This window comes from Phanerochaete carnosa (genome assembly GCF_000300595.1).
Source record: "Phanerochaete carnosa HHB-10118-sp unplaced genomic scaffold PHACAscaffold_2, whole genome shotgun sequence".
Taxonomy (NCBI): Eukaryota; Fungi; Basidiomycota; class Agaricomycetes; order Polyporales; family Phanerochaetaceae; genus Phanerochaete; species Phanerochaete carnosa.
This window is the reverse complement of record NW_006767629.1, coordinates 4,147,053-4,165,222: the sequence shown is the minus strand read 5'-3', so window position 1 is coordinate 4,165,222 and position 18,170 is coordinate 4,147,053. Positions and strand designations below refer to the sequence as shown.

General features: G+C 47.1%; 4 protein-coding genes and 2 non-coding genes across 6 annotated transcripts; 3 read left to right on the top strand and 3 right to left on the bottom strand.

The window, feature by feature from the left end:
* Positions 1-827: 827 nt before the first annotated feature.
* PHACADRAFT_87795 (uncharacterized protein) lies at positions 828-1,361 on the bottom strand (the record flags this gene model as incomplete). Its single annotated transcript, XM_007392541.1, has 3 exons — positions 828-1,039; positions 1,098-1,223; positions 1,280-1,361. The coding sequence occupies 3 exons, from the start codon at positions 1,359-1,361 to the stop codon at positions 828-830; spliced, it is 420 nt and encodes a 139-aa protein (XP_007392603.1).
* Positions 1,362-3,629: 2,268 nt separating this feature from the next.
* PHACADRAFT_t27 lies at positions 3,630-3,703 on the top strand. Its single transcript has one exon. It is a non-coding gene; the product is annotated as a tRNA-Cys (tRNA).
* Positions 3,704-3,894: 191 nt separating this feature from the next.
* PHACADRAFT_t28 lies at positions 3,895-3,968 on the top strand. Its single transcript has one exon. It is a non-coding gene; the product is annotated as a tRNA-Cys (tRNA).
* Positions 3,969-8,650: 4,682 nt separating this feature from the next.
* On the bottom strand, positions 8,651-10,004 carry PHACADRAFT_192454 (uncharacterized protein; the record flags this gene model as incomplete). Its single annotated transcript, XM_007392540.1, has 4 exons — positions 8,651-8,829; positions 9,164-9,418; positions 9,469-9,483; positions 9,644-10,004. The coding sequence occupies 4 exons, from the start codon at positions 10,002-10,004 to the stop codon at positions 8,651-8,653; spliced, it is 810 nt and encodes a 269-aa protein (XP_007392602.1).
* Positions 10,005-12,514: 2,510 nt separating this feature from the next.
* Positions 12,515-13,484, top strand: PHACADRAFT_26077 (uncharacterized protein; the record flags this gene model as incomplete). The annotated part of the gene is made up of 4 exons (XM_007391259.1): positions 12,515-12,526; positions 12,577-12,720; positions 12,782-13,207; positions 13,230-13,484. 4 exons carry the CDS (start codon positions 12,515-12,517, stop codon positions 13,482-13,484), a joined length of 837 nt encoding a protein of 278 aa, XP_007391321.1.
* A 2,036-nt stretch (positions 13,485-15,520) lies between these two features.
* On the bottom strand, positions 15,521-16,516 carry PHACADRAFT_192452 (uncharacterized protein; the record flags this gene model as incomplete). The annotated part of the gene is made up of 2 exons (XM_007392539.1): positions 15,521-15,777; positions 15,838-16,516. The coding sequence occupies 2 exons, from the start codon at positions 16,514-16,516 to the stop codon at positions 15,521-15,523; spliced, it is 936 nt and encodes a 311-aa protein (XP_007392601.1).
* Between the last annotated feature and the right edge of the window lie 1,654 nt (positions 16,517-18,170).

Genomic DNA, 18,170 nt, shown 5'->3' with positions numbered 1-18,170 from the left:
ATACCTGCAATGCCGCTTGCAACAACTATTCCCGTGCTTGCGCTCGTCCCCGCATCAGCCTGCGCCACAAAGCACACTGATCACCGGCAACTTCATAAGACCAGCGGATCGATTGCTACCAATCTGCCAGTTGTGCACCTCTGCACTGCCGTTGTCATCTCCGGCACTCCTCCCAACACCTCTGCTACCATCCAGGTGTTCCAATACATCTCACACCCTTCGCTCGCTCATTGGACTGCTGTCCAGCACGTTCTCTACCACTCCGAGGGCACCACTACCCATGGCCTCATCTATGATCCTGGCATTAAGGGCCTGATCGGGTACTTAGACATCGATCAAGCCCAGCCCCTTTGTTTCATCTCCATCGACATTTCCGTCACCCACCGCACCTCCGAAAACAACACCGCCGATATGTTCACCAAGGCGCTCGCCCGCCCCACTTACACCTGGCAGCTCGCCCTTGCAAACATGTCTGCTCATTGAGGAGGAGTATTGTAGTATTTGAGGTGCGAGGTAGACTAACCTGCTGGATGTGCATCAGCCGTGCTGCACTGAGACACTGACATGATGCGCTCACCGCGTCATGCCATATTTGGATATGGCTTTCCTGTTTTAGATATGATGCGCGCAGAGCACTCTCGGCTCTGGTGCCGGTTCACTCCCCACCGTGTTTCCCCTCGTCTCAGCTTCCTCAATGTAGATATTATTGGTCTGAATATACTAGGAAGTAGATAACCTATAAAAGAACACAATGTATTATCCTAGTAATTTACCGTTGATTACTCGTGAATCCCCCGCCTGTGCAATCCAATTCACAACACCTAGTATCAGCCACGCACGCTCGCAACAGACAGCCTGGTATACATACACTGTGTGTGTGCAGCAATGTGCAGTGGGACAATTGACAGGTCGACAACCCTGAGATTGTTTGTGCCATGCACCCTGAGCTCGTGGTCGATGACGCCGCCCTTGTCGTGCAGTGTCATCAAGCAGGTGCTGCACGTGTACCATGTCATCCCAAAAGTTTGCTTCACGTACTCTGCACATCCCCACATTGGCATTCCAATATGGCGGGAAAAGGGGAACAGGAAACACACCTGTGAACTGCTCATCGGTTTGCACACCCAACTTCGGCGTGATCTCCCTCGCGATCATGTCCTTCAACGGCGCATGCTGCACCAGATTGCATGTGAACTTGGCGGTCTCCATGAGCACGTTGAGGTCTGCAACAGGACATTATCTGAGTAAACATGCGGCAAAAGAAAAGGACACAATGCACCAGATTCATGCTCAAAGTAGCGTGGGTCATACTCGGGATCAACCATTGGGTTGCTTGACGTGATGTGCTGCACCGAAACCATTCGTCAAGAAATGCGCTGGCTGTGGCAGGCGTCGCAAGAGACAGCTACTTACAACGTGCCCCCACAATAGCAAATGGTTCATGCAGTACAGCCATAAGAAGTACAACCGGCTCTCCTCCGCGGGCACCCCAAATGAGGTGGTGGCCAAGCCAAAGACCTCGCACCCAGGACCCGCGGAGAGCACACCAACTGGATTGCGTACTGCTTGCGTAGGCCAGCCAGAATACGTGTCGCGTCCAGCGCATCAATGTGTGCTCACACGCGCTCATAGATAGCCTGCGTGCATGCGGTGCTGGCGACTGTCTTGAGTAGTGATGTGCGGACCCGGCTTGGGCTCAAAGCCCGGGCTTGGGCTTGTGGCAATGTCGAGCTGAGCCCTGAGCCCGAGCCGAGCCTGAGCCCAGCCCAAGCTGTGGGCTTAAGCCCGGGCTTGCCAAGCTTAGGACAAGCATTTATATGCTACAAAAGTGAGCATATTTGTATGTGATAGGCTGCTATTGCATGTACCCACTGTACTGCAGCCTCTAGAGGGCATGCAATCGTGCTACAAGCCATGTTAGGACTATTGGCACATTGGGCGGTCAAATATAATGCATTATAATGCACTGTCGAGCATTTATAATGCGTTATAATGCGATTTTTAGTGATTTTTGAGTTTATAATGCAAGATAACGGACCAGATCGCATTATATTGCATTTTAATGCAATATAATCTCCGTTCCTTTTTGCCAATGACAGGGTTTGTGAAGGGGCGCCTATGGCAAATGCCAGGCGGTGGCGCACAATCGCGCCTAGTCACACTAGCAGGGACCGCCCAGTCTGGTAAGTCAATGTTTTGTCTCATATGTGTATATAAAGTTGTTCTTATCATGTTTTGAACCTAGGGTGTTGTGATATCTGAGGCGCATCAGCTGCCGCCATTCCACCTGAAGTCTCACCATGATGCGTTCCACGTCATGTGTCTTTATTTAGAAGTGATGCATCCAGAGCACTCTATGCTGGCGCTCTGTTGACCCTCGGACTTGTTTGTTCCTAGTCTCAGCTCACTAAGATACTTGTATTTGAACTGACTCGATTAGGCAGTAGTATAGCTATAAAAGAACATGTACTAATATTTATGGAATTTATCGTTGATTTTACATGAATCCCCCACCTGCGCAAAGGTATTCACAACACAGGGAACGGCAACACATTTGGTGCAACCCAAACCTGGGCTTTCGGGCTGGGCTTGGGCTTGGCTACACTCTGAGCCCGGCCTTGAGCCCACTGCCAGGCTTGGTGGGCTCACAGGCTTTGAGGCCCGGCTTGCACATCACTACTCACAGTCAATGGGTAAGATTATGGCGGAGCAAATGGAGATCGATTTATTAATGATGACGTAGTCGGAGGACTTGTAGGTGATACCTCTGATCCTGGCAGACATAGCAGTGCTTTGGATAGGCCTGTCGTACCGAAGGAGTGATGCAAGAGTCACGGATAAGAGTAAGACTATATCCTATGGGAGCTAAAACGAGTAGTGTCTGTGTTAAGAAGATGAAGCAGCCACCAATGCATGCACAACATGTGTTATATACATCAAAAACAGTCCAAGGGAAGTGCTGTGTGAGCTCAACCCTGTTCAAGTTCAACAGTACCATTGGCGTTAATCGGCCAGCAGGTAGACTGTTTCAAACTCCACAATGGTGCTAGCATGCTCTTGCTAAGAGCCTGAGGGAGAGCAGTAGCATATATGCTTTCGATGCAATGCCATGTAACTCTAGGATATATTAAAATACATTTTACTATCTCACATTGCCGGAAACTGCTATAGGTGCATTACAAAGGTATGTGTTATATATATATATATAAAACAGGGGTATCAGTCATGAGGCTGCCACTAGAGTGCTAGATTATATTGGGCCATCGAAGCCTCGCACTGGTGGCAAAATATGCATGACTCCTACATGTCTGCTACAGCTTAATATCAAAGCCACAATTTGTCAATGAAGCCCATTCGTCAGCCTAACGTGGATGTCTAACTTTACACAGATTGTATAAATGATGCGGGGATGCAAACTCGAAGCACCTATTGCCGCTTACATTAGTTAGAGACTTGCGATCTTTGTTCCCCTGCTTGCTGAGATACAGCAGACAATCACGAGCCTGTGCGGAAGTGACAGGTATGTTGCTAACACTTTGTCAGCTACGGATGTACTTCACCAGGATCCTCTCGCCCGCAGATGGTATACTTATAGGATAGCTGTTGAAGTTAAGTCACACTTCTACGATGGCCAGGTAGCTCAGTTGGAAGAGCAACCCAGCACAATTGGGGAAGGCCCCAGGTTTGATCCCTGGTCTGGCCAGTTTTACTGTTCAACAGGTTATGAGCTCTGCCAATGTATCTTTGTTGTATGCCTTGTCACACAAGGGTCCAGAGTGTACAGCGTGTCCTGTAGAACTGCAGTCCCAGGTCCTCTGCATGAACAGTTCAAAGCTGGCCACCTGAGTCATGTTACTTAGGGGGAGTGTCGAAGTTAAGTCACACTTCTACAATGGCCGGGTAGCTCAGTTGGAAGAGCAACCCAGCACAATTGGGGAAGGCCTCGGGTTTGATCTCTGGTCTGGCCAGTTTTACTGTTCAACAGTAGCCATGTGAGACAGGATTGCATCTATTAAACTGTGGCATATGACAGCCCCACCCCGATAGCAGGACTTGCTACATTCTCTAAGAGCATAAGATGTACAGTGGCCACTAAAAATAATGCACAATACTATAAGGGGGGTCAAAATCCCCCTTGTATCTCCATGACTGCTGTAGCTAGCTAGATGATGTATATATCAATCTCACACTAGGTTACTTGTAGCATCTTTCTGAGGTGTCAGTTTGACCCAAGCACTAGGTGCCAGAAAAAATGTGGTGAAAATGGCTAGAAAATGAATATATATTGCGAAAATCACAGAATAATATAGACCACAGAGTAAAATATGCTTGGGTCCAAGTAAAATTCTATACTATGTGATGCTACTGTAACAAATTTATAGTATAGCACCCAGTTCAGATGGCTGAGCTGTGAAGACAGTTACACTGATATGATTTATTCATAGAATTGAAATATTTATATCTCCACAGCACCCAGGAATAAAGGTACAAGACTCGGTGTACAGGATGATATTTACTAGAAAATGCATGTAGTATCTTGCTATACACACCCCAGCTGTTGGTGATGTCAATAAGATACAAGCATACATTTCTTTATTTTGTAGTGAATAAATATGTCCTCACAACTCAGCCATCTGAACTGGGTGCTATACTATAAATTTGTTAGAGTAGCATCACATAGCATAAAATTTTACTTGGACCCAAGCATATTTTACTCTGTGGTCTATATTATTCTGTGATTTTCGCAATATATATTCATTTTCTAGCCATTTTCACCACATTTTTTCTGGCACCTAGTGCTTGCATCAAACTGACACCTCAGAAAGATGCTACAAGTAACCTAGTGTGATATTGATATATACATCATCTAGCTAGCTACAGCGGTCATGGAGATACAGGGAGATTTTGACACCCCTTTGTAGTCCTGTGTGTTATTTTTGGTGGCCACTGTATTTACTGATAGTTTTTATTGACAGTTGACGGTTATATAAGACTCGCGCCCTTGCAAATTCTAATCTAAACGCCTGAGCAGGGTTTGAAAATGCTGATAATCTGCTCGCCAATTAATGCCAAATCCATTTCTGGAGGAGTCTGCTCTTCCCGCCTTCATTAGTTAGACTGGATGAGTCAATAATCATGAGTAGAGCCGCAAGTGGCAATGGTCTGCTACCTTGTGACACAGTACATGAATGCTGATCACCAAGATGATATCATACATGTGGAATGATTTAAACATGCTGCTGGTAGAGGAAGAACATACTTGCGTAGTTGGCAAGAGCTGTTACACTCCATTCATTGCTACCTTGCCCAGCCTGCCCTGTGATTCTCTATTCCTCTCTCCATGCACTGGCTCCTCTTTTGCGCCTCCTATCTTCTTCTGTGACAGCTAGTTGATGTCAACAAGCTGGTAATGGTAAGAGTATGTGTGCTTTGTAATCTCACACAAAGTTTTCGACACGCTACAATGCTCCAGGGTCATTGATAGCTGTACAAATATATTTACACATGTGTTATGGAGTATATGACGGAATTATACACAGCGACATACAAATTCACAGGCAAGAAAGAGAGTGGTTAGACAACGCAGGATACAATCAACTCTTTCTTAATCTTTGCCCAAATGCAACGTGCATCTAGAATGTTTAACCTGACGTCTTTCATGAGGAGACCCATTTGCTCAGTTTTGGACAAAGAGCTAAACCCTAGAAGAGCACTTCCATCAGTTAGTCCTGCTTTGATGAGACAGTCTGTTGAAGTGCCTAGTGGCTCCGGCTCGGCGTTCCGCCCAGCATGGACTCAAGGTGGACATCTTGGATTAGGCGCTGCTAATACGTAGATAGTGATTGGACAATTGTATATAGTGTTCCCATGCACAGACATCTTTATGGCAGGCTTCCCATTCTAGCAGACTTTCAATTTTGCCTCCTTTTAGTATTTAAGAACTCCTCCCTACATCTCCACTCTGCGTGCTCTTTCCCTTTGCACTCAAAGTCTCTTTCATTGCCCTTGCATTATGATGTATGCTTACCACTCGCTGTGTAGCTAATCCTCGTGTGTATTAGATATATAGTTATACAGCATACTCTTTCCCTTCACACTCAGACTAATCCCTGTGTGTATTAGATCGTGCCTGTGTGCTCCTGTCAGTTTGTGCTCGCGCAACCCAGTCGTCGTATCATGACAATAGGTTATGAGCCCCAGCTTGTAACTGGCTCCCATTCCCACTACCCACACACAATGCTCTTTGTTACAAGTGGTACTATAAGCCCGTGAGTTTACTTGGGGTTTTAGCTCATTGTACCAGCCACACACCCCTCACTCTCACATCACACACATACAACTAAAGTCAAACTCTAGTGCATGTCTGGTCCGTCAGGCTCTGCCTCATGTCCACCTTCACCAACTGTACTGACATCTGCAACATGTCCTACATGTTCTACCAGTTGCACTCCTACTGCTCCCACTACACCATCTCAGTCTGCATTATCTGCACCCCGCTGCATGACAACAATGTTCTCCGCCTCTGCATTTGCATCAGCCACCAGTCTGCCATCAATGAAACTTGATGCGATCGAGAAGCTCAAAGGCTCCAGCGACTACCCCTGCTGGTCTCTGATGATGCAGCAGTACTTCATTGCTGCGCATGCATGAAAGGTCGTCAACAGCACTGAGACCATCCCTGTCCAAAGCAGCACAGTCTCCACTGCAGATGTTGAAGCATGGGAGACCACCAATGCATACACAATGTTTTATATCCTCAGCACACTCAGTAACAAACTCCTGCACCTTGCAAACTCTGTGGACATCACAGCTGCTGCGCTGTGGAAAAAGCTCAAGGACAACTATGCTGCCTCCACCACGGTGTCAGCATTTGTCAAGTTCCATGCATACTTCTCACACACCATCACGGACAGTGATGACCTCACTACCCAACTTGATGAATGCACCTGACTCTGGCAAGAGGTCAGCACCTTTGAGATCCTCCAAACCCCAGAGCTCTCGCAGATCTTTGGTCTGCTTACAGCCCTCCCTGACTTGTTCAACAATGTTGTGGAGTCCATCCTTGCAGTCACCAAGCCTGCCGACTTGAAGCTCAATGACATCCACAACTGTCTCCTTGACAAAGTGAAACATCGCAGCTCCTCTATCAATGTCGCTGCCTTTCACGCACCAAAAACATCCACTTCAGGCAAAGCCAAGTCTGGCAAACCCAATGGCAAGAAGGGCAAGTGCAACTTCCACCACTACAAAGGCCACTATGAGCAGGATTGTAGGAAGAAAAAGGCCGCTGCCAATGAGGCGCGGAAAGGCAGTAATGGCAAAGCCCAGGATGATAGAAGTAATCCATCCAATAGTAGTACTGGTTCCCCATCTGTACATGTAGTCACTGCCACTGAGGGAGCCGCTGCTCCTGAGGCCAAAATTCACTCCACTTCCTGGTATCTCCACAGTGTGAAATGCTGGATGTTAGACTCTGGCTGTACATGACACATAACAAACAACCTGAATGACTTCACTGAGTACACCGCCTTTGTGTCACCTACATATGCAACACTAGCAGACAAGGCAAAAATGCAAGTAAGCATGCTTGGTTCAGGTGTTGTCAAGGGCACAACACTCATTGATAACAAACCAGTAAACATCAGGCTAGAGAACGTACTCTACAGCCCTGCAATGTTCGGACAGCTAATATCCATCTCATGCATTGAAGACAAAGGCTTTGATCTCATCTTTGGGAAAGGATGAGCCAAAATCATGCATGGTTGTACTATGTATAGCATAGGCACTAAGTCCCACGGTCAGTATTAGTTGGACCTTACATCACCTCCACCATCTGTCGCGGTCTCCATGCACAACGCCACTTTGCTCAACGTTATCCACCATCAGTTTGGTCATCTGAACTGGGAGGCAGTATGGAAGCTCGCCGCTGCCAATTCCTCTCTGGTCAAAGGCCTCATTGCCGCCAATATGGACAAACCTTCGCATCCCTGTGAAGGCTGCATCTTGGGCAAAGCACACAGGCGTACATTCCCCACCTCGTCCACTTCACACACCAACAAACCCTTCGACCTCTTTCACTCTGACTTTGATGGACCTATGTTGATGGTGTCCCTTACAGGCCACCAATACTTTGCTACCTTCATTGATGACTGCTCCGACATCACCTGGGTCTACTATCTGCGAACAAAGGATGAGTTCCTCTCTGCATTCAAAGATTTTGTCAGTCTTTGCTGTAAGAACAATGCATAACTGTACTGTTATGACTCTGTGCTCTATTGCATTAAAACAGGGCTACAGCTCTGTGCTGTAATGCATTACTCTCTTGCCAGCCAGGAGACTTAGCACTAAACATGGCCACAGCTCTGCACTGTAATGTATTACACTTCACTTGGTGTCATGCAATAAATTACTTATCCAGCTCTCCTAATATGGTATTTATAGCTAGATTTTAGATCTCACCCACATCAATTCTGCGCCGCTGCTTGTAGGACCCATAGTTCCGGAGTCCTTTCACTCATAAACCATTTGAAGTTGATTATATAAGCAGACCTCTGGTGTCTTAGCACAAATGGAGTTGAAGTCATCAATTCACGCATTATACACACAGCCCAAAGCTCATAGCCATGTAAAATAAATTGCAGTATATATATTACAACTTTAGCTCCATGTATGCAATGACAGCCTCACTTTCCTCAAGCTCCAATACTCCGTTGTCGTCATCGTCTTCATCATCCTCAATACCTTTGGCGTCTATATCAGGCACGGCATCAAGGAAGGAAAATATTGGGCCCTTGAGTGGGTCACAGCTGTTGGCAGTGCCAGTGGGGTCTGTATTGGTACTGTGCATACCTGGAAGCCATTTCATCTTCTGGCATGCGAGGTCTGCTTATTGTGCCAGGCTGCAACAAACAGATGCCTGCCAAGCTGCGTATGCTGCAAGTCCTTCTTGTAGTGTGGTACTTGTGTCTAGTCTGAGATTTCCATGTTAACTCCACCACTCAGCCTTCCAGAGATGGTATTGGACCGTTCTGCGCAATTCCTCAGGCAGTAGAAGAAGTTCTTCTCACCACCACATGCAGCAAGCGCAAGCCTTCATCCACTCAATGTGCACACCTGTACAAGATATGAATGTACTGCCACTTGGTAGTAACCTATTACTTACCTGAGTCGATACCTTCACTGTTCATCTTATCGGTGCTGCGCCAGATCCACGATACCTTGCGTGAGCCCTTGGCAACGTGCTTCTTCTTTGGCTTTTGCATCTTCTTTTTCTTCTGCGCAGTTTTCAGATCATCCACATCAAAAGTACAAATGTCGTTGTGCAGAAGTAGTGGGAACTCAGCATCATACTCCACCCACTTATCCCAGCTGCCAACAAGGGAATGGAGTGTGTCCTGTGCAGCCCAATACTTTTTGGCTGCACGCTGCAGTCAATCTTCAATATTGTTGAGTGCATTGTTGGCACACATATTCCGGTCTTGACTGTGGACATTGAGTCACTTGTACTGTCAGAAGCAGGACCACATATGAAGCTTTGTGTGTAAATCTTCAAGCGCATTATTGCACTACGCCCATTGTAGCAGCAACTCTGCAGACATCAGGTCAAATGCAAAGCTGTTGAGTAGTGCCTGCCTTCACCTACACTGTTGGGTCACTTGTGCAGGATCCATCTCTTGGACATCTTTGCGCTCTACTCTGAGAACATCAAAGGGAAGGAAGAGGTGGACATCTCCTGCAAGCTCGATAGGGGCTTTTATGGCAGCAGCACTGGTTGTAGGGGCTTCTGATATCAATAGGCTATCATCTGGGGTAAGAACAAGTGAGGTCTCCCAGACTGAACAGCTGGTGTCGAGACTGCTCGCAGAAGGAATAGTGATGCGATCAAGGCAGCTCGGACCAACTGGCGATGCAGGGGAAATGGGGATGGTATCATCAGAACCAGATGTAGAGCCAGCTGCAAAGACAGCGGCTTGAGACAAGAGTAGCTTGGGGACAACAGGCATGTAGACAGATTGGATTTCCCGAAATTGGGCAATGCATCTAGCAAGTGCTGTTCAGCTCTCAAAAACCTTTGTCGCTGTCGCCGATCATTCACATGCTGCCTCCCGGCAAAGGGCACGTCTGCAGGTAGGCAATCAGTCCCACCAGTACCATGCATCTCACAATATGATACTCACTGTGCTTGCTCAAGCTCCAGGCCAATGGTGAGTAGCAATGACGGCAACATGTCATGCAGGGTGGCTTTCTTCCCAGTGCGTACTTTCTCTTCTTCCTGCTGTGCTAGAATACGACGGACCTGCGGTTCTGTAAGGGCTATCGCTCTATAAATACAGAGCTGTGTGAGATGGTGAACACTGCTCACCTAGTAATTTGACTGGCTCAGCTTCAAGCCAGCAAGCGAGCCAAGCCAAGCCAAGCCAAGCCAAAGGGTGCCAGCTTGAACAGGCTTTTGGCTTGGCTTGCATGTCAAGCCAGCCAAGCCAAGCTGGCAAGCTGCGGCTTTGGATAATAAATGTACTGTATTCAGTACTACTGTTAGAGTAATCAGCAATAAATCCCTCAAATATTATACTGTACTCTCCTGTACTGTATCTATTTTCTAATTTACATAAATCAATCAACTTTTGCTAAGACTGAGCCTTGACAAGAGAAAACATAGCAGGGCACATAGCGGGGTGCCAGTGCTCAAAACAATGATGTCATTGGGTGGTAGCTTTCATCAGTGCCTCTGTTGAAATTTACCACTCTATGACATCATTAAAAACTTGGTCAGCACGTCAATAAATATATACCTTTCCCTGTTGTAATGAAACGCGAAAATGAAAGTTGCTCTACTAAGTATAAACCGATGTCACGGTCACCAAGTGACAAGTTGTGTTCAGGACACTTCGGGCTGTCCCATGTCCATGTGTCTGCCAGCCGCGAATGCTAATTACGCGTTCACTGACTGTAGTTCTGCCTAGATTCCATGCCAACAACAACAACATAGCTCTACATAATTCAGTTACAATGGTTACATGAGCTGTGAAGCACACTATATGACAAAGATGCAGTTGACTTAGATCAACTATAAGCTGGCCAGAAGTAAAATCAAATCAAATAGAGCAGAATTTGCTAGCTAAAATAAAAAATGGAAACATCAGACACATTTACATCTAAACTAAAGCTTGTGCAGCTTGCATATCAGTCTTATTCTATATTACTTACCAATATAGTGAATATAGCCTACAAACATAATGAGGTAGTATTTTCAGTTTGTATGCTGCACTATATATAGCCTTAATTCAGCCAGTATACTTTTAGCCAGCACATCTGGCCAGTGTTTTTGGCTTGCACATATTTTTGGCCAGCATATGTACCTGGCCAGTGTAAGTGGTCCTTGGCTAGCACATGTATCTGGCCAGTCTAAGTGGTTCTGGCCAGCACATGCTTCTGGCCAGTGTGTGTTTAAAGCCAACATATATTTTTGGCTAATTATTTTTATTTAGTGTGCATTCTCAATTAATATTTATCTTTGATTGATATGTGATTAAATCAGTGAACATCTTTAGCTAGTGTGTATCTGTAATCAATACATAGCTGCTACTATCAATACTGTCTGTTTCAAGTTTTACACATATAAAGCCAATACATTTTGACCACTAGTATAGTTAATTAAAAGACCAACACTAATACTACTTGTTCACAGACATGAAAGGTGCTGCACCATTAGTTAAAAGGCTGTTACTATTGCTACTGTTAGCTGCAATGACATTGTCAGATGTGAGTTTCTGGCAAGTTGCTTTGATAGCAAAAATCTAGCAACAAAAGCTTAGAACTAGCTGCTTTTGAGCAAGCAGTTAAATCCAGCATCTTAAATTGTATATATGGCTAGAAATTACAAAGTGCATGGAAACCAAGCCAACACAGATTGTGCCAGTTTAGAGATCTGACTACAATTGAATTAGTATGTAGGCCAGATCAGTATAATTTAGTCTAGAATAGACAATAGCTTTTGTTACAAGCTGCAATAATATTTGGTGCATGTTTCATATAACATTTGTAAATCTGGCCAGATACCAGATGTTCCATATTTTATGGCTTTTTGTCATGTCTATTTGGACAAAATGTATGAAAACTGCTACTGAATGCATTGTGTCCCACGATTATTGGTGTGCAGCCTAGTGCTACTATGGACCCTGCAGCAAAGAAGGTTAGCAACATGTCGAAGGAGGAAAAGAAGAAGAAGAGGAAAGAGCAGGCAGATCGGCATGACAAGATGCAAAGTGACATTGCCACCTTCTTCGCATATGCTGACAACTATGCTGGGGAGCTTGGAAAGAAGTACAGCAAGGACGCCTGATATTTCAAAGACAAGTTCTTCAATGCAAGCAAGAAGCATCTATCCGGAAACAAGATTAGCTCATATAACACATGGCTGCACTTTAAATGCAGAGACGTGAACCAGCATGAGTATTCACCATCATGTGGCCTGTTTACTGTAGCTGACCATGGCTTTTCTCACCTGTAGAACATGCTACAGAGGGTTTGCATTCGCTGACAATGGGGGAAATCTGAGATGAGTACCTTGCAGAGTATCATGCACTAAGCGACAAGGAAAAAACTAAGTGCATCTATGACTATGAGCTGATGCACAAATTCAAGAAGCGCATTGGGCGTACCACCTCACAGGGAAAGATTCAAGATTTCTCCCATACCACTGCAATTCTGGAAGAAATTGTGAGTGCTCTTGAGCGAGTCTGAAGCAGCCAGGTTGAGCATACTGACTTTGGTCGATTAGATCCTTGATCTTGACAACCGCATTGGAGTGAAGGGTTTCTTCTGCCTTGTGCGTAGCATCACGGAATCTGCGATCAAGCTGCGTTGGTGGTTTAGCTCTGCTGATCTCAAACGCTTCTTGTCCATTGGCTGGCACAAATGGTGTGATAGTAAGCAGATTGGGATGATGGTTGAGGCATTCACAATTGCTGGCAGTTTTGTATTGGGTGCATCACAATACCATACTGGCACTAATGCAGCCACTCGGGCTAACAGCTTGATAGGTGTTCTGCGGACAAACAAGCTCAACGCTGAATTTACCAAAGCACAGATTTGGGATAAGATGAAAGACTTACTAGGTCAATCCCAGCTTACTATCACCTATATCCTAGTTACTGACTCTCGTGCATCCAGCCGATATTACCAAAAACACTTCAGCAGGCATGGAGTACGTCAACTATGAGACACAGATTATTCAGCGCTATGGAGTTGTGCTTGTCAGCTGGCCCAAGGACCTTTCGTTTGTCAATCCCAGTGACCTGACTAACAATCTTACCACTCTTGAGCTGCTGCTTCAAGCTTTGAACAATGGCACTTGCCACTTCATCTGTCCCACTGATGCCAAGCTCTCTCAGAGGAAAGCAGCCTGGCTTGCCGGTATAGCCAATGGCACTGTTGAAGCCCCCAAGCAAAGGAAGAAGCGCAGCAATGCTGGTAAACCGTGAGGTTCGCGCAAGACTGCCACTGGCAAGCAGAAGGCCCCTGAGTCAGCTGTGCCTGGTTCTGGGTCTTCCGATGGTGAGGAGTCTGAATCAAGCTCAGAGGGTGAGATGGAAGGTGTTGCTAGAGTGCAGAAGCGCAAGCGTGCATAGCCGTGACTGAATGCAGATGGTAGAGGGAGAAGAAGTTGAACGGAGGATGACCACAGGCTTCTCATCACAGCGTCCATTCCTCATCATCATCTCCCATGCCTGTCATAGCATTTCTGAATGAGTTTCTGAATTTCAAAGCAAAATACATGTGTTCATTGCTCAAGGATGTCTACCAGGAATGTGTGCAAGAGAAAAGAACACCAATACAGCTATAGAAGGAGCCACAGGGCCGAGAACACAGTCCACAATGATAAGTGAACAATTGATGGAATATCAGCACCGGCAAGTGCTCAAGAGAGTGGCTAGAGGTGAGCAGAAATCACCAGAACAGGCCAGAAGAATGGCACGAGAGTCAGCATCGGGGCACGGGGACTGCCGGGGGTTGGGATCACTGGAATAGGCAAGGAGAGGGGTGAACAAGGGGTGAGCAAGGGGCGAGCAAGGGACGAAGTGGAAGCTGACGTCAGGGGCACGGGAAGTGCCGGGGCAGCTCTTGATCTGGTCACTTGGGCAGAATATCCTGAGATCGCTTTCAATGGGCAGGCAAAACAGCCAGTTTCACCTCAGATCTGAGGGCTTATCACATCATATCATCACCTCTAATCTGAAGCAGACTGTGGGCTCGATAGGTGGATCAGAGCCAAGAGAGCAATGCTGGCTTAAGGGTGATTGCGCCATCAGTTTAGGGCCAGCGCCAAATGACTTCAGGAAAGTCGCACGTCGCATGCAAGCACCCATGCTGGACAATGAACCCACCTGGAAACCTTGAAATCAAACAGACATTTGTGGTGGATAATGGAACAATGCTGGAGGAAGGCAAAATAAAGAGATGAGACACAGGGTTGAATCAATGTCTCATTGATGTGGGAGCATGGCTCAATCCAAGGTTGAATCTACACGTGCTTCGCCAACATCAGACTGACTGCCTGGCTTATCCCATGGTGTAAGCTCATAAGCACCCAAGTGGCTAAGACATGCTCAAAAGTTTCCGAAAAGCCCAAAAAATGGCACAAGCAGGAATTGAACCCACAGCCTAAAAGTAACTGCAGCACACCATACCACTAAGGCATAAGACCTTGTAAATGTAAGGTCGGAATTGCTCTATAATACCACTTTTATGCCTTGAAGTCTCCTACATTTTAGTCAATGATTTACATATTAAAGCAGTGGAATGTAATTGTACAAAGGTATATTCTAATGCTATGGCTAAAACACTCGTGTGGCTGAGACATGGAGACATTGAATATTTGCTATTGATCCCACTTGAGTTATTAAGTATAATTTATCTGCTCAGGTGTCTTAGCCACGTGGGTGTCTTAACCATAACATCAGAATATACCTTTGTACAATTACATTCCACTGCTTTAATATGTAAATCATTGACTAAAATGTAGGAGACTTCAAGGCATAAAAGTGGTATTATATGGCAATTCCGACCTTACATTTACAAGGTCTTATGTCTTAGTGGTATGGTGCGCTGCAGTTACTTTCAGGCTGCGGGTTCAATTCCTGCTTGTGCCATTTTTTGGGCTTCTCAGAAACTCTTGAGCGTGTCTTAGCCACTTGGGCGCTTATGAGCGGCTAGTTCGTGTGTCTGTGCCGCCGAACTGAATCAGCTCGACCGTTTGATGTACGCGCGCAGCAGTCGCGCAGCGCATGGTAGCCTATGGTAGCAGCTTTATGCGGGGTAAAGATCATGAGAAGAGCTGCGAAGCACTGATTTGCGAGGGCCTCAACTTCGAGAACCGCGGTGCGTTCAAACCGGCATCGCGCAGTCGCAGTACAACACGCAAATTAGTGCTTCTCGTTATTTTCTCGCCAGACGTATCACGAACGTTCCGGTGGTCTCAACAGGCAAACTGTACAGGACTATGCGAATGCTCAGTTTACTACTTCTTTCCCCACCACTGCTGCAGAAACTCGGGAACTCCTACAGGTTGCACCTGAGGGAAAAGCTCGTTGAGGTTCTGACCCTCATACCCCATCGGGTTGCTCCTCAAGGTCTGCAAAAACGACTGGGCCTTGATCTTCTCCATGTCAAGCGCAGCGAACCTCTCGTCGGGGTGTTTAAGCGTTCCCGGGCTGCTCGAGTTGATGGTCTCCAGTAGTCGCTGCTCAGATAAGTACGTCACATCGAATTTCTGGCCTGTGAGGGAGACAATCAGCCGCCGATCTTACGCGCCGCGATAAAGCCTGCCGAGCTCACCTCGGACCTGCTCGGCCAGCTGCACAATCTCGTTCAGCTTCCTCCTGTCTCCCCTGATCTGGCTGAACTCGGGCCACTTGTCCAAGTCCAAGCTCGCCGCGACGAACTTCCCCATGTCCTCCGCCCGCGTGTGCACAAAGTACGCAGAACCGTCCTCGGGGAGCGTCGCCTTGCAGTGTTCGACGTCGAATATCAGCGTGAGCGGGTCCAGGTGCCCGAGGCCCGGCGTGCCGCTCGCGAGGTAGTTCATGAACATGCCGACCTCGTAGATCGTGTACTCGAGCCCACTCCTCTTCACTGCCTCCGTGACGGGCCACTTGGCTCGGTAAATCTCGATGGGGTTGTCGGCGACTGAGCGCACGGCGAACTCGCTCGGCGCGAAGCGCGTCACGCCAGCTTTGACGGCCGCATCGAGCAGTGCGAGCTGCGCGTCCGTGAAGGCGTCCGCACCGGCGCCGGCGATGGTCGAGATGACGGTGTGCACGCCGTCGAGGGCCTTGACGAGCGTGGCCGGGTCGTCGTAGGAGACGGCGATGATGGGCACGCCGAGTTTGTCGAGGACGGGGTGGCTCGGGCGGCGGGAGAGGACGATGACATCGTGGTTGCCGGCCTCGACGATGGCCTCGACGATGTGGAGGCCGATACCACCGGTGCCTCCTGCGACTGCGACTTTGACCATTGTTGTGAGTGTGTGATAGTGAAGCGGTGTGTAGAAGCTTTACAATGTAATGCTCTTCTTCCATCCTAGGTGCCCCTGCCTTTATACTAATCTCCATCGCAGACATAATGGTGTGCTGGACAGCGCCTTCGCGCCTTCGCTGACTCATAGCTCGGCTGTGCCGTGGTACACGTACGCTTGTCTTGCCTTTCTGTCGGCCCCCGACCCCATTGCTGGCAAGCCCAACACGGGTCGTCCCATCCAGTGTTGTCATTGACGGGTCAGTCGGAAAGATCCGAGACGGAGCACGCTTAGTCATACTGTAGCCGCTCATGAAACGGACCACCCTAGCACTAATTCGGCGATAGCTACAGTTAGACACTTTAGTAAACAAAAGTTTTATGCTGAAAGGATAGGCAGATATGTAAGGTATATGGGAATCCATATTTTGTATTTTTACCAGTGCGCACGCCAAGTTATGGATATTTTTAACAGCGAAGTCGTGCTGACCAGCTAGACCACGAAGCGGATCACTGGCCGTAGATTAAGCGCCCTCCCGCTGTCGAAGGGTGCGGGTCATCGAGCGAGGCGGTCGCGAGCGGTGTATGGCCAGCAGTAGTCACTTTCTATAGCTTGTAGAGACTCAAGAATGATTATATTCACTAATGAAGGGGTACATAGGTTGTGATTATCATCTATATGCACGACAGGCCCTTGCACAGAAGCTTGTGCACCAATGTGTGGAAATCTTCGACCAGAAGAGATGAGGGGAAGAAATGATGTTGAAATGAGCTCGAGGTGATCACAATTCACATGTTCATGGCTGAAGCTGCGTCTACCAGTTATCAGTACTCAACCGGTGTTCAGGTATTGTGTACTCACCTGATAGCCATGCAACCTCCTCTGCCTGTATCCCTCTCCTTTCGTCCCTACAGCCATAAACTAACTTATTCCTCATTATCTCACCTCCCCATGGAATGCTGGAATGATTTACAGCATGCTTCTCTTGTTAGGACATCTGTTGGCTGGGAAATGGAGGTGGTACTCAACGAGGCTGCGAAACTGCTATTGGCATGTTCAGGCTGCTTGTAGTAGACAAAAAATATGTAAATTAGCACATTATCGTAGCATCAAACCAACATCGATAAAGTATACATACACAGAGTTTGGGGGCGGTAGGTCTGACAGCTGCCTTCAAGTAGCGTTACTTTGCGGGTAGGTAAACGGGGCCTGCAGGTCCAGGGAACCAAAATGCACGTGTTCCAGGCCACTTATTAAGCCACGCAAGGCTCTCAAGCTGCCTGAGAGTCATGCAACATGGTGATAAGGTCTATTTTGGCCAATTTCCTCGAGCACAATGTGAGCGTTGTGGGCGATATAGCTGCTAGACCGTTGCGGCTGGACATGAGCAGAGTTCCAAAATAGGCAGTTTACTGATATGCGCTGTGTCTTTTGCTTACACCTCCCTCAATTCTCAACGGGACTTCACAAAACATTGAGTAAAGCAAGATAGCATGTATTTCAACCTTTTTAGGTAATAAAAATTATATTAAAGGCCATTAACGGTAGTGCTGGTGCTCGAGAACCAGTAGGTGGTCCGTTGCCTGGTCGGTCCGTTCCTGATCGGGTACAGTAGAGCATGAAGCAGGTCATAAATTGCCAATTCCTCCTCCAG